Raw genomic sequence first — 19,305 nt, forward strand, 5'->3', positions numbered from 1 at the left:
GCAATTCAACTGAATCGAACGCAAATCGACTAAGTGTAAACGCCCCATTAACAAGATATATTAATTTGTTCTTCTTATTTATCTATTTATTCCATTTAAGTACTTTCAATCTTCATTCATTTCCTTTTCTACACAAACTTGGGGTGGGGGGGGGTCTCTGTTCCTCTATCAGAGAAGCCCGTGACAACCAATGTGCTTATAAATACGGAAGTTAGCACCACATGTTAGTCAAACTTGTAGTGGTGACGCTAATTACATGATAAAACGTCTCTAAATGTGGGCTATCATGTCTTGGGTGTCAGGGTTAGCTTAGGGAGACAAACGCCCTTTGTGGCATAGTTACTGCTCCTTCGTAACTAGATACTTTAGTAATTACGGGCAATGGCGGATGTACGATGTAAAAACTTGGAGAGCCTACCAGATTCCAGACTATGATAGGTATATCATGATCTCACTATAAACTTTCAAAAATATATAAGTAATAGCTTAAATTATTTCAGTCACTCTGAAAACTGGAGGCTTAGGATCCCCCGTCCACGAGTTGATCCGTTACTAATAATGGAAAAATTACATCTATTTCTCCAACCTTTTACTATAATTAAAAAAAAAAAAAAAAAAAAAATGATAAAATGGGATAACGGTGAAAAATGCACAGGCGAAGCAAACATCAATATAAAAGCCATGTAAGATTTACGGAATATGACTTGCATTTGTTTTCATTCATTCCAAACAAGCAGCGTCTTATAGATTTGTGATAAAATATGTAATAATTGTGAACACATGCTGACGAAGTTGTGGAATGTGTATTTATTGCTGAAAAAGCTGGAGAACTGTATGTTCATTTGATTTAGAAATTTATTATTTATGTATCAAAATTTAATAGCCCTAATATAATATCGAAAAGAAATTTGTGTTGTTACTGGCGGTTATCTTACTTGTTCATGAGGATATGCGACGTTTGATGGAGTGTTTTCAAAATACAGATCTTATACGAGAAATCACGGGTAGTGTTGTATTTTCATATAAGTTCAGAAGCACGTAATACAGTAACCTCAATCTTCATACGAATGAACAGAATATGTTAGATACGCAAAACGTGTGCAATACATGGTATGTTTTTCCCTGCAGATCAAGTTTAAGAACAATTTAAATAATTTGTGAAATAATTTTTTTCATTAGTTTTCTTCTTGCCCTCCAAAATATTTGCACCGAGCGACATGACATCTGCCACTAAGAGGTGAAGTTCAAGCGGCTTACCAGAAATAATTTGTGAAAAATTAGAATTTCTTTATGATTTGCGTATAAATACAGTGTCCGAATATATGACATAAAACCAACAATGCAACAAATACAAGCCAATCTGTGCTAGGTGTCACAAAATCACGAATGATATCTAACCGGGTCAGGGCAGGGTGATTTTTTGTATCCACATTAAGCCGGTGCGTTAGTTGGTGTGTACGCGCGGGAATGGTTCTAGAATGCTGACTCAGACATACAAGTGAAGGCGGGATAGTAGCCAGATTGGTTTCTTTCTGTATCAAAGATCAATACTCGATTATCGCGTAATAATGCCGTGCGAGCGATAGCGACTAAAGCTGGGTTAGGTTTAGTATTTTCTTTATAACAACTCTGTGGGAAGCCGGGTCAGTGTTCTAAAACCCTTTCATATGCGCGTAACCAAGGATAAGGGAAACATACTGTTCCTCATGTTGCTAGATGCCTCATCTGTCGGACATAGCTCAGTCGTGGGTCATAGAGTAGGGTAGGGTAGGTTAGATTATATTAGTGCTCATGTTTTGTGCATTTACAAGTGTCTTTATGTGTTTCGTGTTTTATGCACTAGTTTTTATACCATACATCTACACTGTATTTATACTGGCAGGATCTGTAATGGTTCCACATCAGTAACGCTACTAATAGAATACAGCATAGAAATACTGCTCCAGCGGAAAGTATTTGATACTGTCCTTTTTCACATGCAGTTATTTTCATTCTCGTGTAAAATCGACGCGGTCAGACCATCCTTAAGCGACATCAAACGAAGTAGAAGACTAGTGAAGTAACCCACCTGCGTTATATGACAGAGATAATTTCAACAAATCCCTCTAGTTAAGGGTGGTCTTCCGGTTGATCTCCTGGAAAAGAAAGCGATGTTGCATTTTTTTAAGCGTGTTTTACAGGAAGCAATTTATGTTTAATTGACACATTGTTTGATCTTTGTAGCTCCATGTTGATTAGATTGGATTATCTTAAAATGACTGCTCCTTTAGTTTGGATTCACTCGAGTATACGATTCTACCAGATATAAAATTTATGGGTAAAATGATATATGAAATATTTTCGTGAAGGTATGAGGGTATGAATATAAGTAATTACGCTCAGTGCACAGCATATTGAAATAATTTTGAGTGATAGTGAAAGTATTATATGTGTAAGTGTGCTCTTCCACTATTATTATTTATACGTATGCCACTTGTCGCAGACGCGCCTCCTTCCTACGGACACAACTGCTCGGGACTCTCTTCCGCGCTCCAACCCTAACTCAGTTTCATAACAGTTATGTTTTTAGTGGCCACCAGGCACAGGTTGGTTCGTGTTTTATGCACTGTAGTTTTTATACCATACGTCTACACTGTATTTATACTGAGTCCTCCTGAAGTCAATATGCAAGTATTAATGGAGCTCCACATTTAGTGCATGATCTGCTAATAGAAATACAGAACTCTAATCTAACCTGACAATGTAAATGTTCAAAATTTTGTAGAACCGTCTGCTCGAGTAATGCGTTTAGTTTTTATATTAGTGATAGTGTTTTTACTGGACAAGATTTATCCATTATTAATATGAATTTAGCGATGTCGACAACACACGTGTACAGTTTATGGCTTGCTTGGTGTATTATTTCTGGATGCGGTAAGGGTAAATTTTTTGCTTGAGTACAAAGGAAGTCGGTTAGGGAAGATTTGAACATGGCAAGTATAGCACTTGTAATGGTGTTACACTAATGACCGCACACTTTTAAACATAAAAGGCAGCTTTATTACTTACTATTTAAATCAGTTACCTGCAGAAATTTGTTCCTTAGAAACATGTATTTTTACGTACAGGTTTTCTTTGCTGCACCACTAGAAAGAATTGTTGAAATTCTTTCACTAACTTCCTTCTTATTGTCCCCTAAAAAGTTTTCACTGGGCGACATAAAAATACCTCACCAGGAATAGATCAATTTCAAGGAGTCACGTAAGTAATTGTTGAAAAATTAAAGTTCTTTTACGATTTCCGTATAAATACGGCTTTCAGACGTGTAGCATAAAAACTCAATATAGAAAACACAAACCAACTTGTGCTAAGTGTCCACTAAATATCACGAATACTATCTAACTGAATAAGGGCAGAGCGAAACTTGGGGGCCTGTGCGGGGCTGTGTCCGAAGGGAGGAGACGCGTCAGCGATGGTGGGTATGCGTCCAAGCGAGAGTAGTGGAAAGAAGTGGGTTTTGGCAAGATTTTCAGTGGCACTTATCTTGTTTGAGTAGAATCGCTCCACTTGTATACAAAATACAGGTTCTGTGCACTGTCCAGAAATATGCCACCAGTGGAAAATGGCGTGTAATTGAGCCATTTTTCACATACACCCACTTGTTTTATCCGTCGTAAAGCACTTGTAATGTTTTTACACTAGTAACCCTACGCTTGTAAACTTAAATACAGCTGGATTACTTCGTATTTCAGAGTGTCTATCAGTGACGAAAAAGTCACGAAATCAGAAAATGGTCATGAAAGTCACGAAATTCCATTTTGGAATTTGGTAGACACCCTGTATTTAATTCTGTCGCCTGCAGAAATTTGTTGCTTATAAACATTTTTTTTCTTTCTTTGTCTTTTTTTTTTTTTTTTTTTTCATGTAAAGTATTGAACGTTACCCGTAAAATTCCAAAATGTGCTGCTCCAAATACCAACAACACCTGCATCGTTTTATATGCAGTGTTAAATTTTTCCTGCAAGGTTTGCAAAATATGATGTTCTTAACCTCAATCTATGCCTATTCTTCATCGCTTGTTAATCAGGATGGGTTGAGGTCGGGCACCAAATTATAAGCAAGTGTAATTTCTATTTTTTAGAAATCGGACGTGGGAATTGACGAGAATTTGGCCACAAGGAAAGTGATTCATGTACTTGATTCTTTTCGGGGTGAGATTGAGGACAGCCGATGTAAAATTACATATACCCTGCGTGGAATAATCACAGTTTATGGTAAACACCAGGTTGGAAAAGAATAATGATTTTGTTGATTTTTTTTTTTTGGATTTTTTTGATTTAAATCAAATCTTTCTCCTCGTATAATACAAGTCGCCAACTGAAGAAAAAGCATTAGAAATTAGTATTAAATGCTAATTATGCCATTTAAGTGAAAGTATTGGGGTTGAATTTTGAATTATCACCAATCGTTAACCTATATCAATCCCAAACAATGTTTCTTAACTTTTTTAAATTATGGCTTTTTTTAAAGGTAAAATATAGACTTTCAGTCAAGCGGCTACAGCATCATCCCTATTTATCCTAGGATCATGGTACATACATCACTCTCTTTAGAATAGAGCAACTTTTGAAACGGTAACATTCACATTTCCCTATCATGTCCCTGAAGCGGGAAATTTTGAGAGTAATCGGCATCTCTTTTTTTTTTTTTTTTTTTTACTTTTTTTTTTTTTTAAATTTTGATTCCCTCTGGATTCCCCTTTGTTAACGCACAGATCTCAAGATGAATTGGGAAATACTAAGGGGTGTACTAAATGTGTGTACAAAATTTCAAGCTTCTATCTTGAGTAGTAAGAGTGAGGAAACTATTTAACAATGAGCTAAGAACATTCCCACAATGCCCCAGATGACCCGGATGTAATATAAAAATTTCCTCAGACATCCCTATTTATCCTAGGATTATGATTTGTACATTATTCTCTTCAGAATAAAACAAATTTTCAGACGGTACCCTTCAAATGTCTCCTTCATGTATCGGGAAAGGGAAAATCACGAAAAAAGGAATTTTCTGTTAAAAATACCTTTTTTAAATTTCTACCTCTGTGGGACCCCTCTCCCTGTATTAAGGCAGAGATATGAATCAAATCTGAAAAATACTGAGGGGTGCACTGAGTAAATGTGCAAAATTTCAATCTTGTAGGTGCAAAAGTAAGCCCGCGAAAATAATATTACCCAAATATTTCAGATTCCCGTATAAAACAGAATCTCAGGTAACAGTTTCTTGAGACATCCCTATTAATCCTGAGAGCATAGTATGTACATCACTTTCTTCAGAATAAAACAGCCTTTCAAACGGTACCATTCATATGTCTCCATCTTAGGCGGAAAAATCACGAAAAGAGCTATTTTTTGTTAAAAAATATCCTTTTTTTAAAAGATTTTTGCCCCTCGGAACCCCGCTGTTTCCACGCAGAGATCTGAAAATTATTAAGGGGTGCACTGAACAAATGTGCAAAATTTCAGTCTTCTGAAAGCAAAAGGTCACCCGCCAAAAAAATAATAGTAATACGCATAACAAAAAATATCTTTTTAAATTTATGACGCAGGCGTGAAAGCATATGTAACGTGTTCTAAAATGCCTCCAGTCTTGAAGAAAACGAAGTAAAAAGCCTTATTGGTACTTTTTTAAATCGAATAATGAAGATTCTAGCCTATCATCTAAAAAAAAAATAGGTGATATAATTTGAAAGGTTAAGCATTAAGGAAAAAGTACAGCCACATTTATCAAAATGACTTTTTTTCACAAAAGTTACTGATATTTGGCCGGGGCCTATTTTTATAAACTCAGAACTAGCTTGCGGTATGAAATATATAAATTTCGCCTAAAGTTATAAACTTAACCCCCCCCCCCCAAAAGAAATAGGAGAGGGGATAGGGTCCCTCTAAATACGCCCTTTTATCTGGGAACAAACAGACAGACACGCACAAAAAGAATTTTCGTCTTAAATGTACATGGTGATTTCCCCGTTGGAATAGTTAACGATTTTAAAACCCAAACCCAATGTTACGAAAAGAAGAAAGCATAATTGCTCCGTTACCTGTTCAAAACAGGATCATCCTCTGCATGACACTTGTTTTCATACTATACTGTACATTTGAGTCGCATTGTATTATGATTATTAACTTCCATAATCGAAATAACAGAACAGAAACGGGATTTGACTTATTTTCACTTTAAATTAATTTATTTAGGAATTCGATTTAAATCAACGATTTTTATTTAAAAAAAATCAAGTGATTTAAATCAGACTGATTTAAATCAATCCACCCTGGTAAATATGGTTCGATTACAAGTTCTTTGAATGCGTGAACTATCACGTAAACAAATCACAGTAATCGAAACTGAACAGCAACAAGGCAAACCGATAATTTTGTCCATAAGTATAATTTCAACCTAATGTACTCTACTAGAAACTTTCTATCTTAACTATGCCCCTGCTGGCGTTACTGTTGATATGTGATTTCCCTCGAAAGAGGAGGACTAATCGCTGCGGCCGACATCTTTCAATTGTTAGACGCGGAAGCGTTGCCACAATGAATTATTTCTCGGGCTTCGCTGTGGTCTGTCTTATTAGCCGCTCTAAGTAGCCTATGATCTTCACTCGTCAAGATCAAGCGATTGAATGACCAATTGGCAACACGGAAGACGACGTTCATTTCTTTTCCCTAAGCAAAAGGAGGGTTTCCTTCGTCAGAGGACGGCGGGAGTTGGGCCGAAGTATAGTTCACATAGTTTCCGAGGGCACAGTTGGAATAGACAGGCTCTACCTATTCAACTTTTAAGCTTTGTGGACACCACGTACAAATTAAATTGTAACCAAAAACAATTAATAAGCATGGAATAAAATAGTCGAGGTGAAAATTCTTGCTTGCAAGTACTAGCCAGATGGAATAAAACACCTTTTTGATTGATTGGGCTTTATTCGCCAGCTGTAAAACAAGTGGTACAAGTATATCGTCGGCGGCAATTCAAAACCTGCTATGTGCATTTTGCAGGAGAAGCGAAAAACAGTATCCTGGTTAGCTTTTTGGCTTTATAAAAGTGATGTTATAAGTAATATTTGATGCTGCACGTAACTGGTACCTTCTCAAGTTACTTGAAAAGGTATCAAGTTACGTGCAGCATCAAATATTACTTATAACATCACTTTTATAAAGCCAAAAAGCTAACCAGGATACTGTTTTTCGCTTCTCCTGCAAAATGCACATAGCAGGTTTTGAATTGCCGCCGACGATATATGTATGCCGGTCCGTATTTATATATTATGCGTCCCTGTGCTGTAACTAATTGCCCCCCCTCCCCCCCAGCCCGCACAAACTTATCTCTCAAACAAGGAAACAAGCCATGATTTTGCGAACATATCAGCTTTTGTTGAGTAGCAGTTTGGGTATTCCAAGTTACAAAAGTTACAACGTAATTTTAAATGGCCTAATTCTTTCAATGATGATTATGATGTGGTGGTCTTCCCGAAGTTAGGTTTTTGACCCGAAGGTCTTTGGGCAAGGAGAACCCATGGTAGTTTGCCATTGCCTTCCATGGGATGATAGTGACGTAATAAGGACGGGATCTACAGCTTAACTTGGGAACCGAACGACTCATGTCCCCACTGGGAATCGAACTTGGAACCCCTTGATTACAAGGCAACTGGGGACACATTCTTTCAATACTGGCATGTAATTTATTCATGTAGGTTTTAATTTACTATCCGGAGAAAGTGCATTCTTTTAATTCTTAATCAACTGTTATGTTATTTTTATCGATATATCTGTACGTGAGAGTATGAAGTGCGTAAGTCACAAATCCTTGTTTTCCAGAAAACAGCAAGAAAACTTACTTAAGCACTAAACATATATTGGACACGCTACATTATATACTTGGTTAATTACGTCATCAATCCGATAGAACAAAATACAATCCACCATTCGTTGCAGACCTCTGAAAGATATACAAAACTGGTTTTAGCTCGCACTTCAAGCTCTCAGGTACAAATATTAAAATGCTAGGTTTATGTTTGTCCGCAATCCTTTCGACAGTTAGACCTCGAAAACCATAAGTGCTAAAAACGTGCCGTTTTCACTGGTCGATTCCAAAGTTTATGTATATTGTCCAGGTCTCATTCAAATTTTCAAAAACTGTGTCGTTATTGTCCCATTCATCATTTTAGGGGCCGTTTTGAGCCCATAAGACTAACATTGTTGCAGGCCGAAACTACGGTGTTAGGCAACCAGTAGAAAAGTTACGTATGGCGGGTTGACGGACATTGCAGACGCTTTGCGTAAATCTGAAAGCAAAACCTATTGCATGCTGGCAACTTCGAAGTTCTCAAGAGACGCAATGAGGCGTACTGTGACGGATATGTATTTATTAGAAAAAAAGTATTTCCACTTGATATCGTGTTATTTCTACAAATTTGCTACAAACTCACCGCAACATCTATACATAGCAGTTCACTTCCTTTGTGAGTCTCCTATCCTTTACTTGTATGAGTAAGGAGACATGCACAGTGGGAAGGAGATTCATGGTCATAACAGAACGATACGCTGAGTAGACAGCACAGGTTCAGCTAGTATTTCGGAATTTAACTTGAATTATGGTTGAATTTCTTAAATATTTACTCTTATCATTGTAATAGTAAAGTATGGAATTTGAAAAAATAAGCAGTGTTTTTGACATTGTTTATTTTGAACTTATAACTAAAAAAATTATAGTGAATTTAGTAAAAAGCATTTTATAAAACTTTATATGCAAAAAAAAAAAAAAAAAAAAAAAAAAAAAAAAAAAAAAACATTAGTTTACATAGTGAGTGTGTATTCTTTCATATGATTTAACGCTACTCGAACGAATAAGAAAAAACTCTTTCCAAAGTATTTGCAAATAAACTTGGGGTGGAAGTAGGAGAGGATGACTTTTTAATAATAACTAGATAAGCTAGCTAGTTAGTAACTACTATAACTAGAGCGAATTAAACACATTAACATATTTTCTCGCATTTGCGCGGGGACACTGCGGGTTGCTAGTTTTAAAGATTACTTTATTCTGAGTCTTTGAAAAATTTCAAAATTTTGCGCGCCCTAAATTCTGCCGCCCTGTACTCGAGCACAGAATAGCACTTACCTAAATACGGGCCTGTATGTATGTGGTACTGATCGGATCTGAACCAAACTTGGTGGACAAATAGCCCAAGGGCAAAGGAATAAATAATGCTATATTTAGTGACCAGTCTCCGCCAGGGTGGATTGGTTTAAATCAGTCTGAATTAAGTCAAGATTTAAATCACTTGATTTTTAAATAAAAATCGTTGATGTAAATCAAATTCTGAAATAGATTAATTTAAAGTGAAAATAAGTAAAGTTCTGTTTCTGTTTTGTTATTTCGATTATGGAAGATAGTAATCATAATGCAATGGGACTCAAATGTATGTACGGCCTGGTATGAAAACGAGTGTCATGCAAAGGATGATTAGGAAATATCCCGTTTTGAACGGGTAACGGGGGAAATCTGCTTTCTTCTCTTCATATCAGGGTTTTTAAATTATTGACTATTCCAACGGGGAAACCATCATTGGCATTTAAGATGAAAATTGTTTTGTGTGTGCGTCTGTTTGTTCCCAGATAATAGGGACGTATTTAGACGGATTCGATCCCCTCTCCGAAACTTATTATTATTATTATTATTAGATTTTATAACTTTAGGCGAAATTTATGTAGGCCTATTTCGTGCCGCAAGCTAGTTCCGAATTTTTAAAAAGATGCCTCTGCCAAATATCAATAACTTCTGTGGAAAAAAAAGTGTCATGTTGATAAACGTTGCTGTACTTTTTCCTAAGAAACATTGTTTGGGATTGAAATAGGTTAACGATTGAGGATTAATTCAAAACTCAATCCCGGTGCTTTCACTTAAAGGACATAATTAACATTTAATAATAATTCATAATATTTTTTCTTCAGTTCGCGACTTGTATTATAGGGGGAGAAAGATTTGGTTTAAATAAAAAATCAACAAAAGTGATTTTTTTTTTTTTTTTTTAAATCATGATTTTTCCACCCTGGTTTCTTCTCGGCTCGACTCCCCTTGTCGTAATATTTTATTTCTCGGTAACTATTGGTTTGAGCTAAAAGAAATTCGGTGGGCAAGTAGCCCATCGTGTAAGGAATAAAAATCGCTATATTTGATAGCCAGGCTCGGCCGGGGACAAGCTCGGCTCGTCTTGTATTTGGTACCATACTTTATTTCTCGGTAACTATTGGCTGGATCTGAACAAATAGCCCACGGCCAAGGAAATAAAGATTGTTATATGTGGTGGCCAGTCTCAGTAAGGGGGACAACTTATCTCGTTATGTATGTGATACTTTTATTTCTCGGTAACTATTGGTCGAATTTCAGCGAAATTCGGTGGGCAAGTTGTCCATCACTTGGGAACTAAAGATGGATATATTTGGTGCCCATCGACATTCTCTGCCCAACGAAGGTTATGTTCGACAACTTTACACGCTGGAAGCTTTTGAATTCTGTTCACCTTGGGTATCTATGTACATAGAACTGAAAATTGACTGGTGCAAATATAAAATTGAACTGAGAATATATATACACACACATCTGTTTAGAAGAACATAATATTACCTTGCATGTTGGGTATAAAGTGTCATAATAGTCAGTTTGTCATCACTAGCCTCTTTCTCAATATATCTTACACTATGCTACAACTAAGACAGAATACGAAATTACAGGTATGAATCCAGTAGCCAAATCTGAGAGTTTGGTCGCCAGTTTTTCTTCGCAATTTGAAAGCAAGGAAAGTAAATACCAAATGCCTATCGCCTAACTAGAAAATTCGGTAGCCAATGGTGACCTTGTGGCCGGAAATCTCGCGCCCTGAACTAACACATGGTGATGAGTTCTTTCCGTAATCCAAGCTTAAATAGCAAACCTTAAACATTTGTTTTCATATTTTATTTTTATGTTTGTCGGGGCCAAGGTCAGCGGTAGAGTGTTCGCATTTAGTACATGGGGTGTGATTTGATCGTAGTTTGCGCCAAATGGACTTTGTGGTGAACAAATATAGTATCTTCGATCTTCGATCTCCTCTAGCCTATAAGGCATAACCGTTGGACGTCAAACTACAAGATTTCATTTCATTTTGTGTGTTACTTTCGACCTATGTAGAGAATAGTTTCATCTCAAAAACATTGGTACTCTTGACATGTAATCAAATAATACGTGTAGATTATTATTATTATTATTATTATTATTATTATTATTATTATTATTATTATTATTATTATTATTATTATTATTATTATTATTATTAAGTATTCTACTTTTTGGCAGGTCCTGGAGCTTATGTGTTTTTTTAGATTTGGGCCTGGAAATGTTCCTCCCACGCTTCTTGATTTTCAGCTTCCTTTGTTAACTCCCAATATTTTCTTCTATTTTTCAGATCATCGATCAGCTGTGTTCTTCTTCCTATTCCGCGCTTTTCTTCCATCTTTCCTTCTATGGCAGTGTGAAGAAGACAATTTCTTCGCAAGATGTGTCCGATCCAATTCGCTTTCCTATGAAAGATGAGGGCTAGAAGCGTCCTCTTTTCCTCCTATCTGTTTCAGAACATCCTCATTTGTTACTCCCTTCGTCCCTCCTGAGAAAAAGATAATGATAGTATTTCCATTTCCTTTCTGCATCTCCATGTCGTTGACCACCTTGTGGTTCATCCGCCTTTTAGGACAGTTTCTCCTCCTAAGGACAAGAAGGTGCTATGACCTCTACCCGCTCATTCGCCCTCTGAAAAAGCCGTTGGTACTTGGTAGATGCAGACTCCTTATACCGGGAGTCACTCGGTCACCACCTACGTTAGCTGCGTAAGACGCCCGATTTTTCCCGCGATGAGTTGTAGGTTGGGATTTTCCCTTCGTTTAGGATGAGACCCGAAGGCTTTTTTCAAACCTCTCCAGTACTTTAAGAAAGCTCTGTGTGTGTAGATACCATAAACAAATATAAACCAACTGATTCAATACTTATTTATTTCACAATTTGACAGAGAAACATTTGAAATTGATCAATAAAAAATCCTGATAAATATTACTGTATTATCATCTAGATAAATCATGATCCCTGAGAAAGTCATATCGTTAAGAATTTAAGTTGCATTACTATTAGCTAAGGAAAGAAAGATTACCTAATATACTAATCTTATATGCACTTTTCTGAGGCTGTATGAAGGTTTAATGGTTTGGCTTTTGGTAATAAAATTAAAATTTTTCTCGATGTGACTGTTCATGACTAATTATTCTTCAGCCCCTATAGAGATTATAATAATAATAATAATAATAATAATAATAATAATAATAATAATAATAATAAAGTACTCGCTGAAATCAAGTCAGTAGGCTAGGAGTAATTTCAATGAGAAGGAAACAAAACACCTTAATCCTTAGGTATAATATATTTTATTGCAGAATGTATGCGAGTTAGAAACGAAAAAGTGATTCAAGGAACATACGATGACTGGAACAAAAACAATTAAAATCCATAAAGAAACGTGAAATGAGGGAATGGAACCGTCTTTGCCATGAATTATAATATAATTCCATGTCTTTTAGGTAAAACGAATTCTTAGTAGGCTACCTTAAAGAATACCAATTTATATGCGACATTCTACCCCTCGGTGCAGATTTATTTTACAGCGATATGCAATGGCTATGAAGACAGCGTTTTCTGTGCAAGATTCAGTTCAAATTGACAGAAAATATAACTTTCATCCACTTGATTTAATAGGATGCTTATTCACTATTCATTACAAAGTGCTTACCTCAGAAACGCGAGAATTATTCAACTATGAACGTTTAGGCAAAGATAATTGCCTTCCTCAGCACAGATCCCTTCGGAAAACATATTCTCTGTGGAGCTACATTAAGATGATTATCCTTTGAATATAATAACTCTTTTTAATTTCAAAAAATTTCCCTTGTAGGTTTGAAGTACTCATAAGAGTTAACTACTTTTTTTTTTCTTTCTTTTATACATAAACTCTTAAACTGTTATCTGTTTTTAATAGAATGCTTGAACGAGGGGATTTGCTTCATGATCTTGGAGTGACTTGTGAAGGGATAGCGAGGGAAGGTGGGCGAGTGGTACAGAAGTTGTAGGGTGCTCTTTACAGTAAATTTTTGGTTACAATTTCCTTGCTTTACTATATGCAGGGTGACCCAATAAAATCCCCTACATTTTAAAGGTTGATAAAACAAAAAATATTGGAGATAAACGCTTGTTTGTTCCAAAATATGAAATGGTATTTGAAAACAGTTTGTAATTATTCTGTTCTATTGTGTGTTGCAATTACGGAACAATTGTAACAAAATTATTGTAAATAACACTCAATAGAACCCACTTTTTGATCGGCTGTAACGCTTTCAGTGGAGGGGCAAGAAAAGTTAGGGTCTTTGCTCCCGCCAGGGCTGGCCTTAAGCCGATTGGACCGATTGCTCCCAATCGGGCCCCGTGCTAGTGCCGTCTACTGCCGTTTTAACAGCATATTGGGGCCTAAAGCAAACAAGTGCGTTATGGTCCCTATGACTAAATTTTGCTCCTAATACATGTAGTTAGTACACATCATTCTGCTCGTGGGGCCCCGGACCAAGTGGCTATGGTACCGTTAAGATGGTTCTGGTAGTCTTGGTTATCAAGTACACACAACAACATATTTCAATACAGGCACATCCATGGACTCCACAAGGGAAGGTACGGCCTCTCACTAAAAGGTAAATGAATAGGTTGTATTACTTTTCCGGGCATAAGCAAATATTTTCTAAATTTAATGCTGCAATAGTTTTTTTTTTTTTTTTTTTTTTTTTTTTAACGTTTACAACTTCTGTTGTAAAAATAACTATTATCTCCAGGGAGTACCAACACTTCCCCAAATTTCCTTACACACACACCCATGGGCGCAAAAATATTGTTTGTTTGAGTTTGTGTAAAAATGTTAATCATTATCTGAGTGTACACCCTCTTTTATTTTGAATACCCCACTAAGTAAAAGTTCCTGGTGTTCGTACGGATTATATCATGTGACACTACTGTGAATACCGAGATGGTATCAAATAAATCAGGCTCAGTGCAATTTCTTTGCAGATCATTTTTCTTATCTATATATATAAAATTGAAAATCACTATGTTTGTGACTAAATCTCCTGAACCGCCCGACCGATCTCAATCAAATTTTCAACATACATGAGTTCAGAGACAGGGATTACTTTAGGCTATTCACTTTGACAATGCAACGTAGGAGAGGAGGAGGGGGAGAAAAATTTAAAAATGATCAAAAATGACCGATATTAATCTTGAATCAATAGTTTTCGGGGTCGATGAGAGAAACAGTGACACTTCTGATGCTGTTTCAATCCAAGTTCGGGCTTGATAGTTGGGGAGGGGAATGTACAACGTATGAGACGGGATAACATTTAAAAATGATCGAAAATGACTAATATTAGTGTCTAATCCCTATATTTCGGGATCATTTAGATGAACAGTGACATTTCCGATCAGGTTTAAATCCAAAATCAGCCCCACAACTTGGGGGAGAGGGAGAAAGAGATATATTAAAATGATCGAAAATGTTCACTATCAATGTTGAATTTATATGTTTTCTGGGTCCCTTAGATGAGCAGTGATACTTTCGATCCCGTTTAAATCCAAATTCAAACCTGAAACTTAGGGGAGGAGAAGGAAGAGGTATTTAAAAATCATCGAAAATGACCGATATTAGTGCTGAATCCACATTTTTGGCGGTCACTAAGATGAATCGTGACACTTCCGATGCCATGGCCTGCCACATGGGGGAGGGGGAAATATATACCTAGGTATATCTATAAATATAAATGGTCAAAAATGACCGATATTAGTCCTGAATCTATAGTTCTCGTGGTCGCCGAGATGAACAGTGACACTTCTGATGCTGTTTAAATCCATTTTCAGCCCCGACACTTGGAGGATGATTGAGGGGTGACATACATTAAAATGATCGAAAATGATCAATATCAGTGTGCATTTAAATTATTTATTTCAACCCAGCGAAGCGGGTAATATATGCTAATTATAGTACAAAACCAAGAGGACAAACTTTGCCCTCTCCTGCGAAAAATCTCGTGGATGTATTTTTTTTTAAAAAAAAATTGGATGTATTTTTTAAAATTAAGTCAGGAAAACCGTACCTATGGTAGTCCCTACTGAATAGGTGGCTGCTTATGAAGGTTTGTCTTTTAACTAGAATAATCCAATGGAAAATATGTCATCCATCTTTCGTCAGTTCCTTAAGGTTTGTGATCGTGTCATCACCATTTCATTTTCTCTGCAGTAGATAACAATTTCAAGCTGATTATACAGGGTGTCTATCGGTCACGAAAGTCACAAATGTCACGAAAAAGTCACGAAATCAGAAAACAGTCATGAAAGTCACGAAATTTAGCTTTTGGGTCACGATTTTTTTTTTTAACTGTACAAATGTAAGTACAGATTGGAAAATTTTGTTCTGTGAAACGTCAAAATTCACCACCAAAAATGTCTATGGCCGGCTTTAGACGCTACCAAATCGCAAGCAAAGTACGTTTCTATCGCATGGATGAAAATTCGGCCTAATTCGCACGGAAATTCGCTATTGAAAATGATAGAAATTTTATGATTTTTTAAAGAAAAAGTCACGAAATTTCATTTTGGAATTTCAGTAGACACCCTGTTATACCTTTCATAACTAGTTATCTGCGATGTTCTCACTAGCGTACATTAAGTTTTCCTGACATGAATTCTTTTCAAAAAGATACAGCTTTAAGAAATCTTTGAACCAACGAATTCATATCAATATGCCTTTCATTATGTCTTACAAATATAAACTAGTCTATGGAAACATAGACTTCACCATTGAATTTCTCGTAAAATTCTATCCCACTTTGATATATTACATGATCCTCTTCCTATTATAAAAAGTCGAGCGAGATAGAATATGGCCGACTTCAAGATGGCTGCCTTGATAAACATACTCACAAATAAATGTCTACTTCCTTCCGGTGTCGGTTAATGTGTTTTTGTTTTTCATCCCTTTACCCGTTTTACAATAAAATGAAATTTTCCAACTTGAAACATATTTTTATGCCTTATTCTGATGAATCAGGTTTTTGGCCACTGCGGCCGTCTTTATAGACGGAAGCATTTTAAATTTTGCTTGCGCTCGTTTCTTGATACTCCACATTTCTCTGCCAAGTTTGGTCAAGAAACTAGATTTTGACATCGATAGGTTTACTTGTAAGAGGAGAAAACTATGAAATACTGGTACAGAATCATCTTGAAAAATAGCGATTCACAAGGGTGAAATATGTATGTTAAAAGTCATTTACTGCGTGCATTTCCATTTGAGTTATTTCTGTGAACAAGAATTTTAGGAATGATCAAAAAATGCATCAAATTTTGCGATCTTTGCCAATAAGTTTTTGGATCAGGTGCTTCAACATTTTCGAACGACTCCTAAACGAGTTTTCGTATTTTCTGCGAATAAACACATCATATTGAGTTAACTCTTAAATTTGGCTACACTATAAGTAGTTCTTCATATATATAAGGCCTGCAGGAAAATTTTTTATTGAATTATATTGGATCTTTTGATCCAAAAAGAAGCTGCTGTAAACAATGAACAGGCAGAACATTTTTCAGATCATTTTTCACCTGAACATTTTGAGCAAACGGAAAAAAGTTATAAATTGAAATGGGTATGACCACAATATATATGTACATAACAAAAGTCACTTTGCAACACGAATGAAAAAGATCCTTCAAGATGATAGAACGTTGAAATATTACATTTTTTATTTTATTAAATTTTTTTGTGTGTGGAATAAAACAGTACTCGCCACTGGCGAGGAGGCGAGTGGATTTTTCAATCCCTATATATATATATATATATATATTCCACAGACCTGGTGCAAGTTAGTTGTAAACCTGGGGTCCCCCCTCGGGCATACACTACCTAAGGCCGGCCCTGGCTCCCGCTCACCTCTCCTGTCGTTTTCAGTCGTCATTATAGTTTATCCAAGAGCTCATCACGCGTACGTAGTCGAAATATTTTGCAAAAACAGCAGTTCTCTGAGTACAGTGCAAAGAACTTTTTGCTTCAAGTTAGCTATTCCACATAGTGAAAATGTTCCTGATCGGAAGACTACCCTGCACTAAGTGGAGAACATCCGAACAACAAGTCACTGTTGGAAAATCGAGGCTGAGAGACAGTCTATTTTGCAGTCTTCAGAACGTTCTGCAAGGAAGCATGCTGCAGCCGTTGAGTATCCTAGGGAGAGAGTAAGAACAAGACAAATCAGAACAAAGTAATTAAGAATGTTTTCAATACCATTTTACATTTTTCAGTAAACAACTTTCTTTCTGCTATACTTTTTGTTTTATTCGCTTTCAAATGTGGGAGGTTGCTTTTGGTCACCCTCCATATTACATAACCCACCTTATGTTTCCATGAATGTTACCCGTACTTGCTTTCCATACTCCTATTTTTATTGTACTTTATCTTGATACATCCTCTTACTTTTTTTCATGTATTCTTTTTCACAGTGCCACTCTGAAATGTCATTTGTCTCACTTTTTCCCACTAGTGTTATGTATTCATTAAAATGATGAAATTTCACCGCTCTTTCATTACTGGCTTGAACTTTTCAAACTTCAGACTAACATTTCAAGTAGAAGAAAACAAAAGATCTTGATCCTTTTCACAATACTTTTTTTTTTTTTGGAGGATTCCACCTTATAGGTGGTTGTATGCCAAATTACATGCTAAGACAATACTGTTTCTTTCGTATATCAGTCATTCTACCTGTGTATGTCCTAAATTTTGCCAGCTCGATTCTCAGTTTTACTTTTCTGGTACAGATCGAATCCTACGTGCATGACAATGCTTATTCAGTTTGTATTTTTATTTATTTATTATTTTCTCTTAAAGAACCATCTGTGAACAAATTTTGAAGATGGGTACACATGACAATGGTTACAGAATCAAATGTTTTCTCTCTTGCTTTTGTAGACACATATATTTTATGTGCGAGTTAACGTTCATTCACTAATCAGCACCATATAGGTGGGTAGACAATGAGTTTCGGGGCAACAAAATAATGATTTCTAATCCTTTTGCTTTTAAAAATTGTTCTGATCATATTTTAAATACTTTGAGCTCCTGATAACAGGCAAGTTTGTTTCTTGTCATTAAGAAAGAAGTTATGCAGAAAATTCTATCTTGTCATTAACAAAGAGGTGATATTTGACCATTAGTATTATTAAAGGTTCTAGACATAAATACAATAAAATTACCAGATGTCTGCGTTTCCTGGGAAAAGTCAACGGATTTACAAGGGAAGCATTAGAAACCGGATTTATCGAAAAAAAAAAAAAAAAAACTGGTAAACTTAAAATACAAATTTGTGCCATATTGTGCCGAGTTTGTGAGATTCAAAATTCACCATTAATTCAAAGTAATAGTTAAAAATTACAAAATCACATCATACTGGAGTAAACAAGTAACAGTACACGTAAGATTTGAAGGAAGCAGATGATTTAGCAATCAGATCCGTTCCCATGGTATTTCTGAAGAATCGACTAAAACATTGGTCGTAAGAACTCGTTTACTTTACTGAGGTGTGTTCGTTCTAAACTCCAAATATCAGAAAGTACAGCGAGGGAACTGGAAAAAACGTGGCTGAGAAAAATAATCAATTGCTTTTACTGCGCTTTTTTTTTTTTTTTTTTTTTTTTTTTAAAGGTAAACGACTGTCGTATGTACAAATCAACGTAGCCACTATTGTATAATTGATGTATATTTGCATGGCGTCTTGCGAAGAAAATGTTAATTAACTAAAAAGTACTTATCTAAATGATGTACCTTTAATAGGTTTTGTAGTCAGTATTTCAAGTGTATCCCGCGGGTACTTATCTTCAGGGCTTAGGCTTGGAATTTCTTTTGTGCTTGTCTCCACATAGTGTCCATAACAACCGGTGTGTATAAAAATATTTATAATATAGTATAATTTATTCTAATAATTCTTATTGTAATAATTGTAACCAAATTGTAATATATCTATATAAATAAAAATGAAAGTGACTATGTTTGTAACTTAATAACTCTTGAATACCCTGCCGTTCTCGATCAAATTTTCAACATAGATGAGGTTCGGGGCTGGAATGGTTTTTATCATATCATTTTGACAGTGCAACTAAGGGAAGGAGGGGGAAGTT

At 35.9% G+C, this 19,305-nt stretch overlaps 1 protein-coding gene across 4 annotated transcripts in view; it reads left to right on the plus strand.

Moving 5' to 3' along the window:
• The first annotated feature begins 373 nt into the window (after positions 1 to 373).
• The window catches only part of LOC145686438 (erlin-2-B-like), a 59,327-nt gene continuing 40,395 nt past the window's right edge, over positions 374 to 19,305 (plus strand). Inside the window, exon 1 of one of the 4 annotated variants that reach the window (XM_081759737.1) lies at positions 374 to 438. In XM_081759737.1, the coding sequence (XP_081615863.1) occupies positions 389 to 438 (50 nt within the window). In that variant the 5' untranslated portion in view covers positions 374 to 388. The other 3 variants (XM_081759738.1, XM_081759739.1, XM_081759740.1) reach the window with 3 other exon arrangements.

This window comes from Thermobia domestica, chromosome 5 (assembly GCF_964235325.1).
Source record: "Thermobia domestica chromosome 5, izTheDome1.hap1.1, whole genome shotgun sequence".
Taxonomy (NCBI): domain Eukaryota; kingdom Metazoa; phylum Arthropoda; class Insecta; order Zygentoma; family Lepismatidae; genus Thermobia; species Thermobia domestica.